The 17,203-nt window shown below is 41.9% G+C and overlaps 1 protein-coding gene across 1 annotated transcript; it reads left to right on the top strand.

Annotated features, from left to right (window-relative positions):
* Positions 1-7,044: 7,044 nt before the first annotated feature.
* LOC139643458 (odorant receptor 131-2-like) lies at positions 7,045-7,998 on the top strand. Its single transcript, XM_071518604.1, has one exon. The coding sequence runs from the start codon at positions 7,045-7,047 to the stop codon at positions 7,996-7,998; it is 954 nt and encodes a 317-aa protein (XP_071374705.1).
* Positions 7,999-17,203: the final 9,205 nt, after the last annotated feature.

Here is a 17,203-nt window from a genome sequence, read left to right on the forward strand (position 1 = left end):
AGAATGCATAAAATCAAGTAAAATACAACATTTTAAAAGAAGTGCAGCAGCGCATGAGTGCGAAGCAAAGTGCAAAAAAAAGTCTAAGGCCTGTATCAGGAAAGTCATAGCTAGTTAAAGACTTAAGTGAGGAGATACGTTTTTAGCTTTCTTTTAAAAATATTTAGCGAGCTGGCTTCCCTGATATCTATAGGTAGTGTGTTCCATAGCTTTGGGGCGTAATTGACAAAGGCTGCATCCCCGACTTTAAAAGATTATTGCTCATCCATTTATTTATTGCCAAAAGACAGGTAGTAATGGAGTTTATAGCTGCAGCATCATTTGGTCCAGCAGAGATGTACAGTTGCGTGCCATCCGCATAACTATGGAAACATACATTGTGCTCTCTAATGATGTCACCAAGTGGCAGCATGTATAGTGAGAATAATAATGGACCAAGGCAACTCCCTTGTGCAACCCCAAAACAGATGTCATGTTTCTCAGACACATGATCTCCAAGACTGACGTAAAACTTTCTCCCTTTGATGTATGTTTTGAACCAGTTTAACACACAGTCAGAAAGACCAACCAACTTTTCAAGACGATTGATTAAGATATCATCGTCAATCGTATCAAACACTGCACTTAGGTCTAAAAGGACAAGAACTGAGACCTTATTTTCATCAGAATTTAGTCTGAGGTCGCTGATTATTTTAGTAAGAGCAGATTCAGTGCTGTGGTATGTTCTAAAGCCTGATTGAAATTCTTCCAGGATATTATTTTCTTTAAGAAAGGAGTTTATTTGCACTGAAACTACCTTTTCAAGTATCTTACTAATGAATGGAAGGTTGGATATCGGCCTATAGCTGGTCAGTGCATTACCATCTATGTTGGGTTTCTTTAGTAAGGGTTTTACAACAGCTGTTTTCAAAACCCATGCAATTATCAGGCGCCTGCCTGATAATTAATAAGCAAGCACATCCAGTTTTACTGACTGAATGAGAAATACATTTCCAAAACAATGATAAACTCATCTGTAGTCAATATTCCTGAAATCCAGACTATAACCAGCCTATAAAACTGTTCTAATTTTGTCCACCAAGGACATAACTTAGCTACTAATTTGGAGAGTATGGAAATTTGATTTAATTTCATGATATGTATAATTTTGTCAGAGTAGCTGTCACTTCTCCTCACTAGATGGATACATCAATTTGGAAGAAAACTCTTTATTTGTTTCAGTTTCAGGGAATGTAGAGGCAGAGCTAATGGGCTACTGCATTTCAATTAAATTCAAGCTGGGTTTGCTGCACTTAATGATATGCATGATCATAGATATACATATATATATATATATATATATGTGTGTATATATATATATATACAGTATATATATATATAAATAAAATAACATAATGCGGCTTACTATTGGAGAAGTGACCGCTACTCCACAAGACTTGGGAACCTGAATCCCTGGATCAAATCGGAAGTAACAAGCCTGGGTGTTATCTTAAATTCTGATCTGAAGTTTTAATTCCCATATAAACAAGGTGACCAGAACAGCATTCTTTCATCTTAGAAATATTGTCAAGGTGCGGCCCTTCCAAACCCAGAAAGATGCTGAAAAGCTAACTCACGCGTTTGTTACAAGTAGACTGGACTACTGCAACGCCCTTTTTACCGGCCATCCTAAAAAGTCTGTTGAGAGGCTTCAGCTTATTCAGCTTTAACAAAAACAAGGAAGCGAGAGCATATCACTCTGTTTTTAGCTACATTGCACTGGCTCCCAGTGTCCTTTAGAATTTATTTTAAAGTTCTTTTACTTGTATACTAAGCTCTTAATGGCTTAGGACCGGCCTACATTACAGAATCCCTGCTGTTCTATATCCCATCAAGAGCCTCAGGTCTTCTACTGCTGGTTTGTTAGAAGTACAAAACTTCTTAATGCAATGCGTTGTGCTTGTTCTTTTATATGAATTTTATCTTTTTATCTGCCCTCTATTGATGTAAAGCACTTTGAGCTGCATGTTGTGTATGAAAGGTGCTATACAAATAAAGGTTATTATTATTATTATTATTGTAAATGTGCTATTGTACATTCCTGAATTATATATGGTCTAGTCTAGTCTTGTTTATTTATATATGGTCCTCACATACTTAAAATTGGTGCAACAGTAGAATAAGCTTCAATTCCCAGATCAGCAACATTACAGGCAACCAATAGTTAGGAAGACCTGATCTGCAAACTTGTAACACAAATGCGCAAACTCTACTATGGTTTCAATTAGACCTACAAGAAATATGACCCCCGTCGACCTGCTGGTGGCGCTATAATTAAAAGTCAAAAATAAAAAGTTTAAAGGGGTGTATCTCCCACACCGTTTATCCGATTTACATGAAACTTGGTACACATGTCCAGCTGACCATACTCTACAAATTTGCCATAAGGACCCTCAAGGTTCGTCTGGAAAATCTTTGAGATATTTTGAATTTGAAAAACACATTTTTAACATCTCCTCCTACACCGTTTGACCAATTACCACCAAAATGGGTGGTAAATTTTGATCATAGATTGATGCTATCTACTGTAGTTTTGAAGATATTAACTCTCAAAGTTGTGAAGGAGGCATGGCCTATATGCTAAATTGTTATAACTTTGTGATAGATGGTCCAATCATCATGAAACCTGGACAACATGTTCACATATAATGAATGAACATGTGTGCAAAGCCATTCAAATATTGGCCACAAAGGCCAGAAAACTGTATCTCCTAATCCAATAGGTGAAATTGCATGAAATTAAGTACACATGCTCTAGGACCATGTCCTTGTCAAAATCTGAAGTTTGGTCATCATTAGTGAAAGTGGGCATGGCCTATGACATTTTGCTTAGAACTCAAACAGAATTTCACCAATCGCTATGAAACTTGGCAGTCATGTTCCAACCTTTATGTGGAACATGCACACCCATTTCCCTACAGATCCAACCAGATTTTGCCCAACAGCAGCATTTTGAGTGTACAGCTAAACACAGTAAATCCAATATGAAGTTGGATATTGACACCTTTTAACTTGCTATTACATTGTTCAGTATCAGAACTTGATAGCTTGGGGCCTGATGGCTCAACAGCCTAATATGACAAAACTGACAGTAATCTTAATGCAAACTTCCACGTTTCAGCTCTGGCTGCTGTACTGGCATGAACCCAGCCATCGCCGTTAGCGGCTATATTTAATTAGTTGAATATATTATTGAGTGTTAAAAAAATAGTTAAGGTACACACCCTTTATTATTGGGGAGACCATCCCTAGAGGATTATATCCATTCATTTTGGAGTGTTTAGGAGTAATAATAATATAATTAACTTTAGATTAGCCCAGAAGGATTTTTCTTTACTATTTGGCGAAATAAAAATAGTTGGGACATACAACCAATATAATTGGTAAGATTAACCCTGGAGTCTCACTGTGTGATTATTGAATGGTTATTTAATTACATTTGCCTTAATGGGGCCTTCGAGGATCGGGGAATTTCGGGGATATACCCTTGCTGTCGGCCCCCGACTGCATCCTAGTTTAGAAGATCTAGCCACACCCTTCTCTGTAACTAGTTCTGAGAAGGATACAAATCTGTTATTTTTAAGAAGATCTTGAATTGTTGTAATACCTTTTGCTTTCCAGCTAGTCCAATTCAGGGTTTTCTTATTAATTGATATATTTGGGTTGTTCCATAATGGTTGCCGTCCTGATGTCATCGGGCTAATAGATTTTCTGACTTGTTTTAATTATTTGAAACAATGTTTCAATTGGACTATTAGCAACTTCCTTTGCATTTGTTGATGTGAAATATAAACTGTTTGGCCCCATTTTCAAGCTTTCCATTACAGTATTTTCTGTTTGAATCCAATCTTTCTCAGGTGTTGCTTGATTAAGAAAATTCTGAGCTTGTAAACACCCAAAGGCTAGAAAATAATGATAAAAGACCAGCACCCCTCAGTGTTGACCTTGATAGTCTAGCATAGGAACACCTTGCCTTTTTTCCACTCCAGATAAATTTGGTTATTGTTTTATGAAGATGGTCAAACCAATTCTTAGGAATAAATAAGGACAACATTCTCAGGATATATTTTTGGCAGATTGTCATCTTAATAGCATTTATTCGTCCCCATGTCAGATTGGTAGGCATGATCATCTTGTGAGGTCACTCTTATTCATAATTTGTTTGAGATTGATATCTCTAGTTTGAATGGAATTGGGTGTTATTTTTAATCCTAAATAAGTAACTTCTGTTTGCTTCCATTTTATTTTAGTATTCTTTAAACACTGGCTGTTACAGGAATCATTTAAAGGCATAAGCTCTGACTTGGTCCAATTTACCTTATCCTGAGAATGTGCTAAAAGATGTTAAAGTACTACTCAAACAAGCAAGGGATGATGCAACATCTGTTAAATAAAGAATAATATCATCTGCATAGAGCGATAATTAATATGTATAATCTCCAATTGCCACACCCTTTATTTTAGTTGTTGATCGTATTTTCTGTTCTAAGGGTTCTATTGCTAAGTTGAATAATAAAGGAGAAAGAGGGCATCCTTGTTCCACGATGAAGTGAAAAGGACTTGGAAACCAAACCATTCGTTTTGACAGTTGTTTGGGGATGACAGTATAACATGCGTATCTATTGCCAATACCATATTCATTGAGAATGTTAGATAGTGCCATTTGACCCTATCGAATGCCTTTTCGGTATCTAATGTACATATACAGTAGCTGCAGATGGGTTGATATTCTTTGCCCATTTAATAATGTTAAATAATTTCCTGATATTGTCAGATGAATTATGTTTTTTCATAAAACCTGTTTGGTATATGTGGATCACCTTATTAAGGACTTGTGCTAGCCTTGATGCTAAGACTTTGGCAATAATTTCATTATCAAGGTTGGCTAAGGAAATTGGTTAATAATTACTGCATAAAAGAGGGTCTTTGTCTTTTTTATGAATAAATGTCATTTGTGATTGATTAAATTGGGGAGAGAAAGACCGACTAACAAATTATGTCTGATATGTTTCCAACAGTATTGGGGCAATAACTGGGCAAAACATTGGTAAAATTTGGCACTATAGCCATCTGGACCTGGAGATTTGTTTTTAGAAAAGGAAAGAATGGCACTTTATTTAACTCACTGTTATTGGTTTATCTAATTCAGCCTTTTACCGATCTGAGATAGCTGGTAATTTAGTGTCTACTAAAAAATCTTCTAATTGCAATGTAGTGTATGTATTATTGGAATTATAAAGATTCCCATAGAAAGATGCAAAGGTTGATCTCCTTATTAATTTGTTCCCAGTTATATTGTTTTGCGTCATTTGCTGTTTTAATCTTGCTGCCAGGAGCTTCCCTGATTTTTCCCTACCTTCATAAAAGATTATCCTTGCTTTATTTAACTCGTATTGAACTCTTCCCCTAATTATATAATCATATCTAATTTTCAATAAGCATAATTTATTCCATTGTTCATCTTCAAAATGCCTAGAAAGAGTTCTTTGGTTTGTATGAATTTCATTGGATAATACTTCAAGTTCTTCATTTTGTTTTTTCTTGTGATGACTAGCAATTTTAATAATTTCCACTCTAAGGGAGCATTTTAAAGCTTCCCAAACGGTTGAGAAATTAGACACAGAATCCCTGTTTAAGGCTATGAAATTCTTTATATATTCTGATATTTGTTCTCAGATTTTTTCATCGTCAAATAGAGAGTTATTGACTCTCCGTTGTTTGGATCTAATGGATGGTGATGGTAAACTGAAAATGATTTGAATTGGGCTATGATCAGCAACTAATATTGGATGTATTGTACATTCCAGCATATTTTGAGTTAAATCTTGATCTACAAAAAATAATCTATCCTTGAATAAGTTTGATGTCTGTTTGAATAAAAAGTGTAATCCCTCACTGTGAAATATCCACCACACATCTACTAAATTATATGTCTGCATTAATTTTAACAAAGCAATTGCAGCTTATAAAATCCAAAGTGGGCACACTTGAGGTTTATAGACGTTTGGTGGTGCATACTATATATTTGTTTTTCTCTGTCGTTTGACATTCTGATATTTCACATTCTCTGTTTGACAACAATGAGGGAAAAAGTTTCTCTCTGCTTGAGTGAGGGACGGGAGGAGCCGCCTCCCTCCTCACAGACTGACAGGCAGTGGGCAGGGAAAAACAAGCCAAGAAAGGGAGAGAAACACACCGTGCAAAACGAAATCAATTCAGTAGCCTGCTACAATAATATTTTCTGAGATACGCATCGTATAGGGCTTTACCGATACAGAAACGCCCGTATTAATTTGTGATTTGCTCTCAACTTTTGACCGATACAAGCTGTTTGAATTGATGTACCCGTATCTTAAACATTTAGATTGGTGCATTGGTTGAAATCTGTGAAGTGTTACACCCCTAGGAAAATAGAAAGTCCAATGAAAGGTAGCGAAGCTAGCCTAAAATCAGCGAGCACAGCAGAGCTGTCAAACAGACACCTTCACAAGCAGCAGGAAGTGATGTGACAGCCCAGGTATAGTCTAATTGTGAAACTCTCAAAGAACTATTAGTAAAGAAAAAAAGATATCACATTCTTAAAAGTTCCTCAAAGTTGGGAAGTTGCTGTTCCATTCTCATGCCCACCAGGGAAGAACTGATAACATCATAAACGTAGAAATTGGAGAGATGGTAGTAGAGACATTACATCACCCATTTCTGAAGTGGTGATCATGCTGACACATGATGGTGTCACGTGAAGGAGGTGTGAGGACAAAGCTCATATACAGGATGGGAGCTCAGGCAAACCCTCCAGAGCGTGGCTTCGAACCTGCTAACTGTCTGCACTGGGAAAATCGATGGATGATTTTGTATTCTACATGTGAATTCAATAGGTGTCACCTCTCGAAAGATGATGGAATCTTGACTGTTTTGGAAATGCACACTGGAGAGGATTCTTTGTGCTTTGTGCTCCAGTTACATTAATAGTTTAATATTTTTTTGTGTCTTTTCTGCTTCTCCAACATGTCAAATCAATCTCAGACCAACATCACTTTTGGAGCGCAGTATCAAGGGTCACTGGAGAGAGCGTTGTTTTCCACTCTGACTACGTTGCCATGCTGCATTTTCCTCTACATTAATGGGGTCATGCTGTACACCCTGAGGAGTAAGCCGGTGTTTCGTGAAACCTCCCGTTACATTCTGCTGTATAATCTCCTTTTCGCAGACACCCTTCAGCTGGCACTGAGCCAGTTACTTTACATACTGGCTGCTTGTAGAATAACAATGACATTTCCTGTGTGTGGTATTCTCACTATGCTCGCCAATCTCACAAATGAAATCTCCCCTCTCACCCTGGTGGTGATGTCACTGGAGAGATATGTAGCTGTGTGCTACCCACTGAGGCACGCAGCCATCATCACCATCAGAAGCACAGGCGTGTCCATCGCTGTGGTGTGGGCCTTCAGTTCTCTCAACATCCTCATTCGAGTTCTTATGATGTTAACTTTCCCCTTTGAAGACCTGGAGAGCCTGCAGATGAATGACTTTTGCACTAAAGTAGCTCTGTTTCTCGTGCCAATGTCTGATTATTATGACAGAGCCTATACTTGTTTTGTCTTTCTATCAGCTGGTGTGGCAATAATTTGCTCCTATATTGGTGTTATGGTAGCAGCCAGGTCTGCTTCCACAGACAAAGTCTCTGCCAGCAAGGCTCGTAACACAGTGCTGCTGCATCTGATACAGCTGGGCCTGACTCTCTCCTCAACAATGCACTCCTTACTCCTCTTAGCTCTCGTGAGAATATTAAAGAGAATAGTAATTGTGCGCATCCAGACTGTTCTCTTTGTGTTTATTTTCATCCTCCCCAGGTGTCTAAGTGCTCTCATCTATGGCCTCAGAGACCAAACCATCAGACCCATCCTCATGTATCACCTATGCTGCCGGCTGAAACTCTCAGTCGTGCCCATCCGAAGCTGAGGTCTGGCCATAGGCTACATGGAATGTTTCAAGCATGTACATATGTGACATTTCAAAACCCATTCAATTATCAGGCATGCTTTAATAAGCAAGCACATACGGTTTTACTGACTGAATGAGAACTCAATTTCCAAAGCACTGATAAACTCATCTGTAGTTTACAGACTATAACCAGCCTATAAAAGTGTTTTAATTTTGTTAACCAAGGACGTAAGTTAGCTACTCATTTAAAGAGTATGGAAAATTGTTTTAATTTCATGCTATATATAATGTAAGAGTCACTTGATGGATACATCAACTTGGAAGAAAACGTCATTTGTTTCAATTTCAGGGAATGTGGAGGGTGAGCAAATGGGCTACTGCATTTCAATTAAATTCGGTCAATAAAATAACTATTGTATATACAGTATATATAGCTTACTATTGTAAATGTGCTATTGTATATTCTTGCATTATATATGGTCCTCACATATTACATTTTTACTTAATGACACAGCAAAATATGCTTCAATTCTCAGATCACCAACATTACAGGCAACAAATAGTTAGGAAGGCCAGATCTGCAAACTTGTGATAGAAATGCGCAATTGGGTGTGCTACTCCATCCACTCGATATAGTTTGCAAACCTTGATGCCTTCTGTAGTTGCAGCTATTTGTAAACAGCTAGATGTTATGAGCTCTATATTTCCTTCTGTGAATCATTTAAAAAACAGAACAAAAAGCTGGCCCACTCAATTCAAAACTTAAGATATAATGGACATAATGAGTAAAAAAAGTTATGTCCCCACATGCTTATTAAAAGGGGAATGCCACCCTTTTTGAGAATTCACAGATGTTATTCTTGTGCCCCAGGACAGTTCATTCAATACTTGTGAACATGGAAAACTCTTTCCTAAAGCTAAAAACTGGAGAACTGACCATAGACCTCTACTCCATAGACAATGAGCAACTGCAGTGGCTTTAGTGCGCCTCTTAACTGCACATAGGGCGACGTAAGACCTCAAGAACTGTGATTGGGAGCTTGGGTCGCTTTGTATTTCCTCCTATGTGTATGAGTTGATGTCCACCAATAGGGAAGACAAAATGGAGCAGATCGAAGAGAAACGAGCTGAGGAGTTTCAGATATGTTCATTTGTACGACACCTCATCTCCGAATTATAAAGACTACTGATGTCACTGAATTTGTGGTGAAAAATATCCACAACATGAGTTTCAGAGAATGTAAAGACTACTACTTCCATGCTAACAAAGCACGCTACTGCCATCTAGTGTTTTGGTGGTCTCCGCACAGAATCACCAACGCAGAACTATAAATACTCATACTGCCGTAACAGCATACCCACAGTGGCACTTAAATGCAGAAGTATAACTTGGCCTTCAGGGTGTGGGCAGAAACGGGCCTAGTGGTGAGGCTTTAAAGGCCTTCTAAGGGGTGTATAACTAGGTGTATAACTACACCCCCTAGGGTTCCTGTATAACTAGTAGTTATACAGGAACTGAAAGTTTTGAGATACCCCTAACCCACCACCTGGATGGGGAGCAGCACCAAGCAGGACTACTTAGCCCTTAGGAGGGTGGTTCGCTCGGCTGAGCGAACCATCAGAACCACCCTCCCTAACCTCCAGGACACTTATAACAGGCGATGCAGATCGAAGGCCAGGAAGATTGTTGGGGAGCCCAGTCACCCCAACAACAGATTGTTCTCTCTGCTGCCATCAGGGAGGTGCTACCGCTGCCTGAGGGCCAACACAGAGAGGATGAGGAGGAGCTTCTTCCCTCAGGCCATCCGACTCCTCAACGAGAACTTGTGCCTAGCCCCCCCCCCGACCCCCAAGTTACATTTGTTTTTACCTCTATTTATTTATTAAAGTATGTCTCTATTTTAATTGCTCTTTTAAATTTTGTTTACACACTATCTGAGCCGGACAGGTACCTAAAGCATTTCACTGCGCATTGTACTGTGTATGATTGTGTATGTGACAAATAAAATTTGAATTTGAATTTGAATTTGAATTTGAACCTTGGTAGAACAAAGACCAGCCCAAGTGGCCAAAACCACAGGTGAATTTTGAAGCCAATAAGGAAGTGGTTGAATGCTGCAATTCCTCTAACATCTGCTAGGGTCAGCTCCAAAAAGACTCTAAATCCCACCCAACTCCATTCATGCCTATGGGACCACAGCTCAACTTCTCACTCAAAATATAACGTCAATAATTTATTTCAACAAAAGATTATGGTCTCAGTAGCTAATTTCACTTCTTCTAATATGTGTCCGTATGGCGGGATAGTAGTGGCGGGGTAGTTTTCCAAGTGATTGACAGGTCGCTTTGCACTCTACACTGTGGCGTCTATTGTGCATACTCTGAAAACACCAGATTGTAACCTCTTTACAGTTATGAGTACAATTATAGTATTTATAGTAGTAGTATTATCTTTTGAGGATTTCTTGCATTACTAAATCTGACAATCTTGTTATTGACCCTGAATTCAAGACAAATTCAGCTATCTTTTGGTTCTTTAACAAATACCACCAAGGCAGCATCTAAAAATGTAGGCATCGTTTTCAATCCAAGTTTAAAACCTTGAGTAACATTCCAAAAACCACTTGACCACGTCTAACCAAAGGGACCACATCACTAACAAATTATTCAATTGAGTGTCTGTCAGTTTTACAAATGTTCTGAGATGCTCCTAGCTACATCTCAGAACATGTAACCCTGTATGAGCCAGAGCGCAGCTTTAAGCTGTTCCCAAGTCTAGCCTACAGAGGAAAGATGACTGAACTGTCACTGTCAGGGCCTGATTGATCTTATGTAGTGTTGTGTTGCAAATTTAAACACAATGGCTTAGCGACAATGTGGGCTGTGTCTCCTTCACGTAACCGCATCCTGCTGGGAAAATGTAAAGTTAACATTCCACCAGCAATTTACTGTTAACAAGTCGTGTTCATTTGATGTTTTTGTGTGAGATCAGTCTGGGCTAGCGAAACAAAACTTACGTGATACTGGTGTGGGCCTATTCAGGCTTATTCTTGGTTATTGGGTGCGACAATTAAAGTGGATACAGACAACTTTTCAACTTTCCCCCCTTTGTCCCCCCTTAACGTTTCCAAGTGGTATTGTTGTTTGCGCCGCTGTCGCAAAGACAACCGGATCGCTTTCCATTAGAGCCTAGCTCCGTGCAACAGAACAAACCATCTGTCTGCTTATCAACTCTTTGATCATAACACAATATAGTAACTTTCACCACTGCTCATTTTAGAAAGGCCACTGCAAGAAAACGTGTTCTTTGTTTAGATTATCAAATGGACAATGGATCATTTGTTTGTTTCTGGCTGTTAGCGTTAGCGTTACAGAAACAAACATAGTTAGATGTTTGTTCCTTTTGGTCCTAGCTTCCTTGTAGCTCCTGGTTCGTTTTCTGGCTGCTAGCGGTAGTGTTAGCAACATGGCTAACGCTACCGATAGCTATCGGGGAAAACCTATCCTATTCCTCTTTTGGTTGCGCAATGGATGACGCACTTCCTTTGTGCCGTAAATCGAGCCTTCATTCTCCCGGGAGATCGTACCCGGTGGCAGACAGAATTGCATAGTGAAAGCGAGGCTTATAGGGAACCAATCTAAACGCAGATGGTGTCATTATTCCACTGTGTAATCAACATTTACTTCATAATGATAAGTTAAAGCAAAAAAGTTGTCTGTAGGGTCTTTAAATACAAATAAATTGGTTTAAATCTATTTCTACATGTTTAAACTTTTGCAATTCTTTCAGAATTATGAGATCTCTCATAATTGTTAGATATTATCTCAGAATTATGAGATCTTTTCTCAGAATTATGAGAAAAGATGTTATTAATTTGAAAAAAGAAATGGGCTGAATTTTCAGATGAATGCAATACATTTCCATAAGAGACAGACATTTAGAGTTCAGACATCTGCTGCATGTCACTGCTGAGTTTGACCATGCACTGGATCAATTTCAGCTTTACTTGACATGTGCAGCATTGAGAAATATTCAATTTAAGAATGAAAATGACAAATAAAAAAACTAAAAAAAAAGACATAAAGTGTTAAAGTTATGTATTCCCAGCACGAAATGGCTACGTGAAGGAGACATGACTATAAAAAGGAAGTAGTGTCACACTGAAGTAGCATGGTGGACGGGCGTATGCGTTTGCCTTCGATGTGGCCAACCAGGGTTCTATTCCTAGCTTTTCAAAGGACATTTCACACGTGAATCAAGTTTTAATTTTTAACAAACATTTTTCTTATTTAACCATGACCAAGCCCTTTCCCTTCCCTTAACCAAGTTGTTTTAGTTGCCTAACCATAACCTTTGCCCTAACCTTAACCATGTTGTTTTACTTGTCTAAACTTAACCAAAGTTGTTTCACTTGCCTAAACTTAACCGTTAACCAATCTTTGGGATGTATTTAAATTTGTGGCAGAGGAACGTATTTAAATTCGTGGCAGAGGAACATATTTCAATTTGTTGCAGGGGAATGTAATTCAGTTTGTGGCAGAGAAACTTATTTTCCCAGAATACGTGTCCACAGCAGATAAATCGGTGTGAGATCATGTTGCAATAGACACACCCTCTGAACAGGAGGCACAGCTGGAAGATTTTGGGTGGTCAGAGTCCATGTCCTTGGCAGAGGTCAGAAACCTCCTCAGTGGGAGTAATTCATCCTGAAATGCTGAAGGCTCTGGATATTGATGGGCTGTAGTGGCTGACACGTCTCTTTAATGTTGCGTAGACTTCGGGATTGGTGCGCTTGGATTGGCAGACAGGTGGAGAGCTGTGGTCGCATTCTTAAGTCACATTAAGTCAAGCACCTTCAAGGTGGGCTTTGTTCTCTCTGCTGTTTATGATATTTATGGACCGGATATCAAGGTGCAACCAAGGTCTGGAGAGAGTCCAGTTCTGTAACATTAGGGTGGCACATCTGCTGTTTGTGGATGATGTCGTCCTTCTGGCTTCATCAGATCGTCATCATCTCTGATGTGCACTGAGTGTGATGTGGTCGGGATGAAGATCAGCAGATCCTGAGGCCATGGATCTCTCCCAGAAAAAGGTGGCCTGTCCTATCCAGATGAGGGAGGAGCAACTGTCCCAATTGGAGGTGTTCAGCTCTTATTCACAAGTGAAGGTAAGGAGGATTGTAAGATTGAGAGTGAACTACACGCATGAACCAGGTCTGCACTCTTCTCTCACCACCAGTCTCCGCTCTAATGACCACCACCATTCCTCCAGCTGTTATTCTCACTACAGCCGTTGCTGTTCCTGCAGCCCACCTCCAGGACAGTGCTTCTGTTGCTTCCTCCATTCGTGCTCCTGAGACCAAATTCCTCCCCTGAGAAGTATACGGGTAACCCTGAGACCTGGCAACACTTCCTGGTACAGTGCAAACTAGCCTTTTCTGCCCAGCTGTCTTCGTTTTAGTCCTGAGACAAACAAGCAAAACTTTCACCTCAAAAACATCGCCTGTCTCTGTCCATCCCTCTCCTTCTCAGCCGCGGCCTGATTCATGCATTCATCACCTCTAGACTGGATTATTGCAACAGCATCCTTTATGGCACATCCTCAGAAAACTTCAACACATCCAGAACTCTGCAGCTCATCAGCTCAGACACTCCTGTACCCGGGACCACATCACCCCCGTCCTGCAAAACTTCCACTGGCTCCCCGCTCCACAGCAAATTCATTTCAAACTCCTCCTCATCACCTAAAGCTCTCCACAACCTGGCTCCCCCTATCTGACTGAGCTCCTTCACCGGCACACTCCCACCCGCAGCCTCCGGGTCTGCCGACAGCAACCTCCTGGCCACCCCCATCAGGACCAAGTACCGGACCTGGGGTGACAGGGCTTTCTTGATTGCCGCTCCCTCCCTCTGAAACTCTCTTCCAAAGGACATCAGAGACTCATCCTCACTCTCCTCATTAAAAAAATCCCTTAAAACACACCTTTTTAAAACTGCTTTTAATCTCTAGCTTTCTTTCAGCCCCCTGGCCTTTTTAACTTTCTTGTCTTTCTCCCTATCTGAAATGTTCTATTCTGTTTTATTCATTGATATTATCTGTTATGTGTTTTGTATCTCCTTTACTATGTAAAGCGTCTTTGAGTATTTAGAAAAGCGCTATACAAATAAAATGTATTATTATTATTATTATTATTATTATTGTTAAGATAGGGTTAATCATGAACCTCCTCATTGGCCAGTCCCTGGCCTGGGCAGTGGCTTATCTGGATTCCATTCCTCCAGACTCCCAGTCCTATTCTGCCTTCGCTGCCAAGTTTCTGACAGGATTTTCAGTATTGGACCCAAGCGCAGAGAACAGACAAGAGGCAGTGGAGCGGTTTAACAGGTTTATTAGAACCACAGGATGCACTGGAACAGGCAGGTAAGTTGAATACCTACCTAAACTAACAAAAATACTCAAAGAAAATAAAACTAAACCTGTAAACTTACCTATCTCTAACTGCCGTGATGGATGACAGTAAAAATAACCCCAGTGTCGGCTCCTAGTCCACGAAGAGAGGTGGCTGAAACCCCATCTGGCACTCAAAAGGAGACATACCTGTGGAGAAAGACTGGGGTGGTTATGGGATATCTCAGCCCATACCAGCTGGGAGCTCCAAGTAGTGGGGTTAGACTCAACGAGGCAGCGTAGTGTGGTCTCCAGCTCCTGGTTCACCTTCTTGGCCTGACTATTGGATTGTGGATGGAACCCTGACGAGAGGCTGGCGCAGGCGCCAATGAGGGAGCAGAACAACAAAAACGGGACATTAACTGGGGACCCCTGTCAGAAACCACATCCTGGGGGAAGCCATGGAGACGAAACACGTCCTGCAGTCGTAAAGCCACAGTGTCACGGGGTAACGCTTAGGCAGGGCGATGAAGTGAGCGGCTATTGAGAAGCAATCTACCACCACCAGGGTAGCAGTATTTCCCTCAGATGGGGGCAGGCCAATGACAAAGTCAATGGACACATGAGACCAGGGGCGGTGGGGCATCGGCAATGGGCAGAGTAGACCAGCTAGTTGGTGTGGGGACATGTCCGTGCACATCCTGGGCCATGGAAGGTCACCAGAACTGCCACTTGACAAATTCCAGTGTCCTCCGTATCCCTGGATGACCCATTAACCGGGAGGCACATGAGCACACAGGAGCGCAGTGGTGCTGGGACATAGAGATGATTGGGACGAGCACCATCAGGACCAGGATCCAGCTGCACTCCCCAAGACACAGAGGCGATGCAGGAAGAAGGCATCGATGGGCTCAGGATCCACATTCTCCTCGGAGATGTCAAACTGGGGGGAGAGCGTGTCAGCGTTGACATTCTTGCTGCCAGGTTGGTAGGAGACGTTGAAGTTAAACCTGGTGAAGAAGAGGGCCAATTGCCCTTGGCGGGAGTTGAGACATTTGGCCTCCGAGATGTAAGAGAGGTTTTTGTGGTCCGTCCATACCACAAAAGAATGCTCAGCCCCCTCCAACCAGTGACGCCATGCCTCCAATGCCTCCTTCACAGCCAGGAGTTCACAATTGCCCACATCATAATTGTGCTCGACCGGTGTCAAATGTCAGCAGAGGAAAACACAGGGCTGAAGACGAGCAGCCAGGAAGGGCTGGGAGTCCTCATGCCAACGTCCCGCTAGGGTGCTTGGCCCATTGCCGATACCCCACACAACCCTGGTCTCACCTCTCAGTTGACTTCATCACTGGCCTGCTCCCATCTGAGGGAAACACTGCTATCCTGGTGGTGGTAGATCGCTTCTCCAAGGCGACTCACTTCATCGCCCTGCCTAAGCTTCCCTCTGCCTGTGTGTCACGGATCTGAGAAGACTCATACGCAGAAACAGATGGAGGCAGGAATACAGTCCAAAGAGGTTTGATCAGCAGGCAGTCTCGTAACACAAGCAGGCAGGAGGTCGAACAGGCAGAGTGGACGCCTGTGGACTGGTTTCACTCGTGACACATGGAATGAAGGATGAATCCTTTTCATGGATTGTGGAAGCTGGAGGCAGACAGCGGAGGGACTTATGACCTTGGAGATAGGGAATGGCCCGACAAACCGGGGAGCCAACTCGTGGGATTCTACCCTCAAGGGTAGATCATGGGTGGAGAGCCAGACTCCCTGCCCCAAGCAGTAGTGAGGAGCAGGGGTCCCACGACGATCCGCTTGGTGCTTGTTCCTGGCAGCAGAGCTGAGCGGGCCCTCCTCCACGTCATGTGGCAGCGTCGCACAAATGCCTGGGTTGAAGGTACATTGACCTCCTCTTCCTGAGCCGGAAACAAGGGAGGCTGATACCCAAGGCAGCACTGGAAATGGAGAGATAGAGGAAACAGGCAGAGAGCTGTGTGCGTACTCCACCCAGGCGAGGTGCTGACTCCAGGCAGAGAGGTTCTGTGCAACAAGGCAGCGCAGGGTGGTCTCCAGGTCCTAGTTTGCCCGCTCTGTCTGACCGTTGGACTGAGAATGAAAACCAGACGAGAGACTAACAGAAGCACCGAATAACTTACAGAACTTACCCATGTAGCTTGAACACAGTTCTGAGTGGTCAGTAGCTGAGTGGTCTCTTTAGCAGAAGGAACTGATTTAGAAAATCTATCCACTATGGTGAGAATGATGTTGTTACCGTCAGAAGGAGGAAGACCAGTGACAAAATCAAGGGCAATATGGGACCAGGGTCTTGTGGGAGTTGACAGTGGTTGTAACAAGCTAGCTAGTGCTTGGTTGGAGGACTTGTTCTGGGAACAGGTAGTACAGGTGGTGACGAAGCTCCAGACATCCTCCTTCATGGTGGGCTACCAGAATCGCTGGAGAAGGAAGGTGAGAGTATGGTGAGACCCGGATGACAGGTCAGCCAAGAAGAGTGTCCCCATTGCAGGACCTGAGAATGGATAGAGTCAGGGATAAAGACACAATTGGACAGACCACTACCTGTATCAGGATGTTGCTGCTGGGCAGTCCGGATCACAGTTTCACTGTCCCACAAAGCAGCAGTGACGAGACATTGGGCTGGCAGTATGTTACCGGGTTCAGGGGTGGACTCTGAGGTGGAGAACTGGTGAGAGAGGGCATCTGGCTTGCTATTCTTGGACCCCGGACGGTAGGACAGAGTGCAGTTGAATCTGGAGAAAAACAGGGCCCATCTAGCTTGATGGGAGTTGAGGCGCTTGGCGGTACGGATGTACTCCAGGT

This window comes from Centroberyx affinis, unplaced genomic scaffold, assembly GCF_046629955.1.
Source record: "Centroberyx affinis isolate AG114_WGS23_722 - 3 ecotype Tasmania unplaced genomic scaffold, CSIRO-AGI_Caff_v1 ptg000612l_1, whole genome shotgun sequence".
In the NCBI taxonomy this organism is placed as follows: domain Eukaryota; kingdom Metazoa; phylum Chordata; class Actinopteri; order Beryciformes; family Berycidae; genus Centroberyx; species Centroberyx affinis.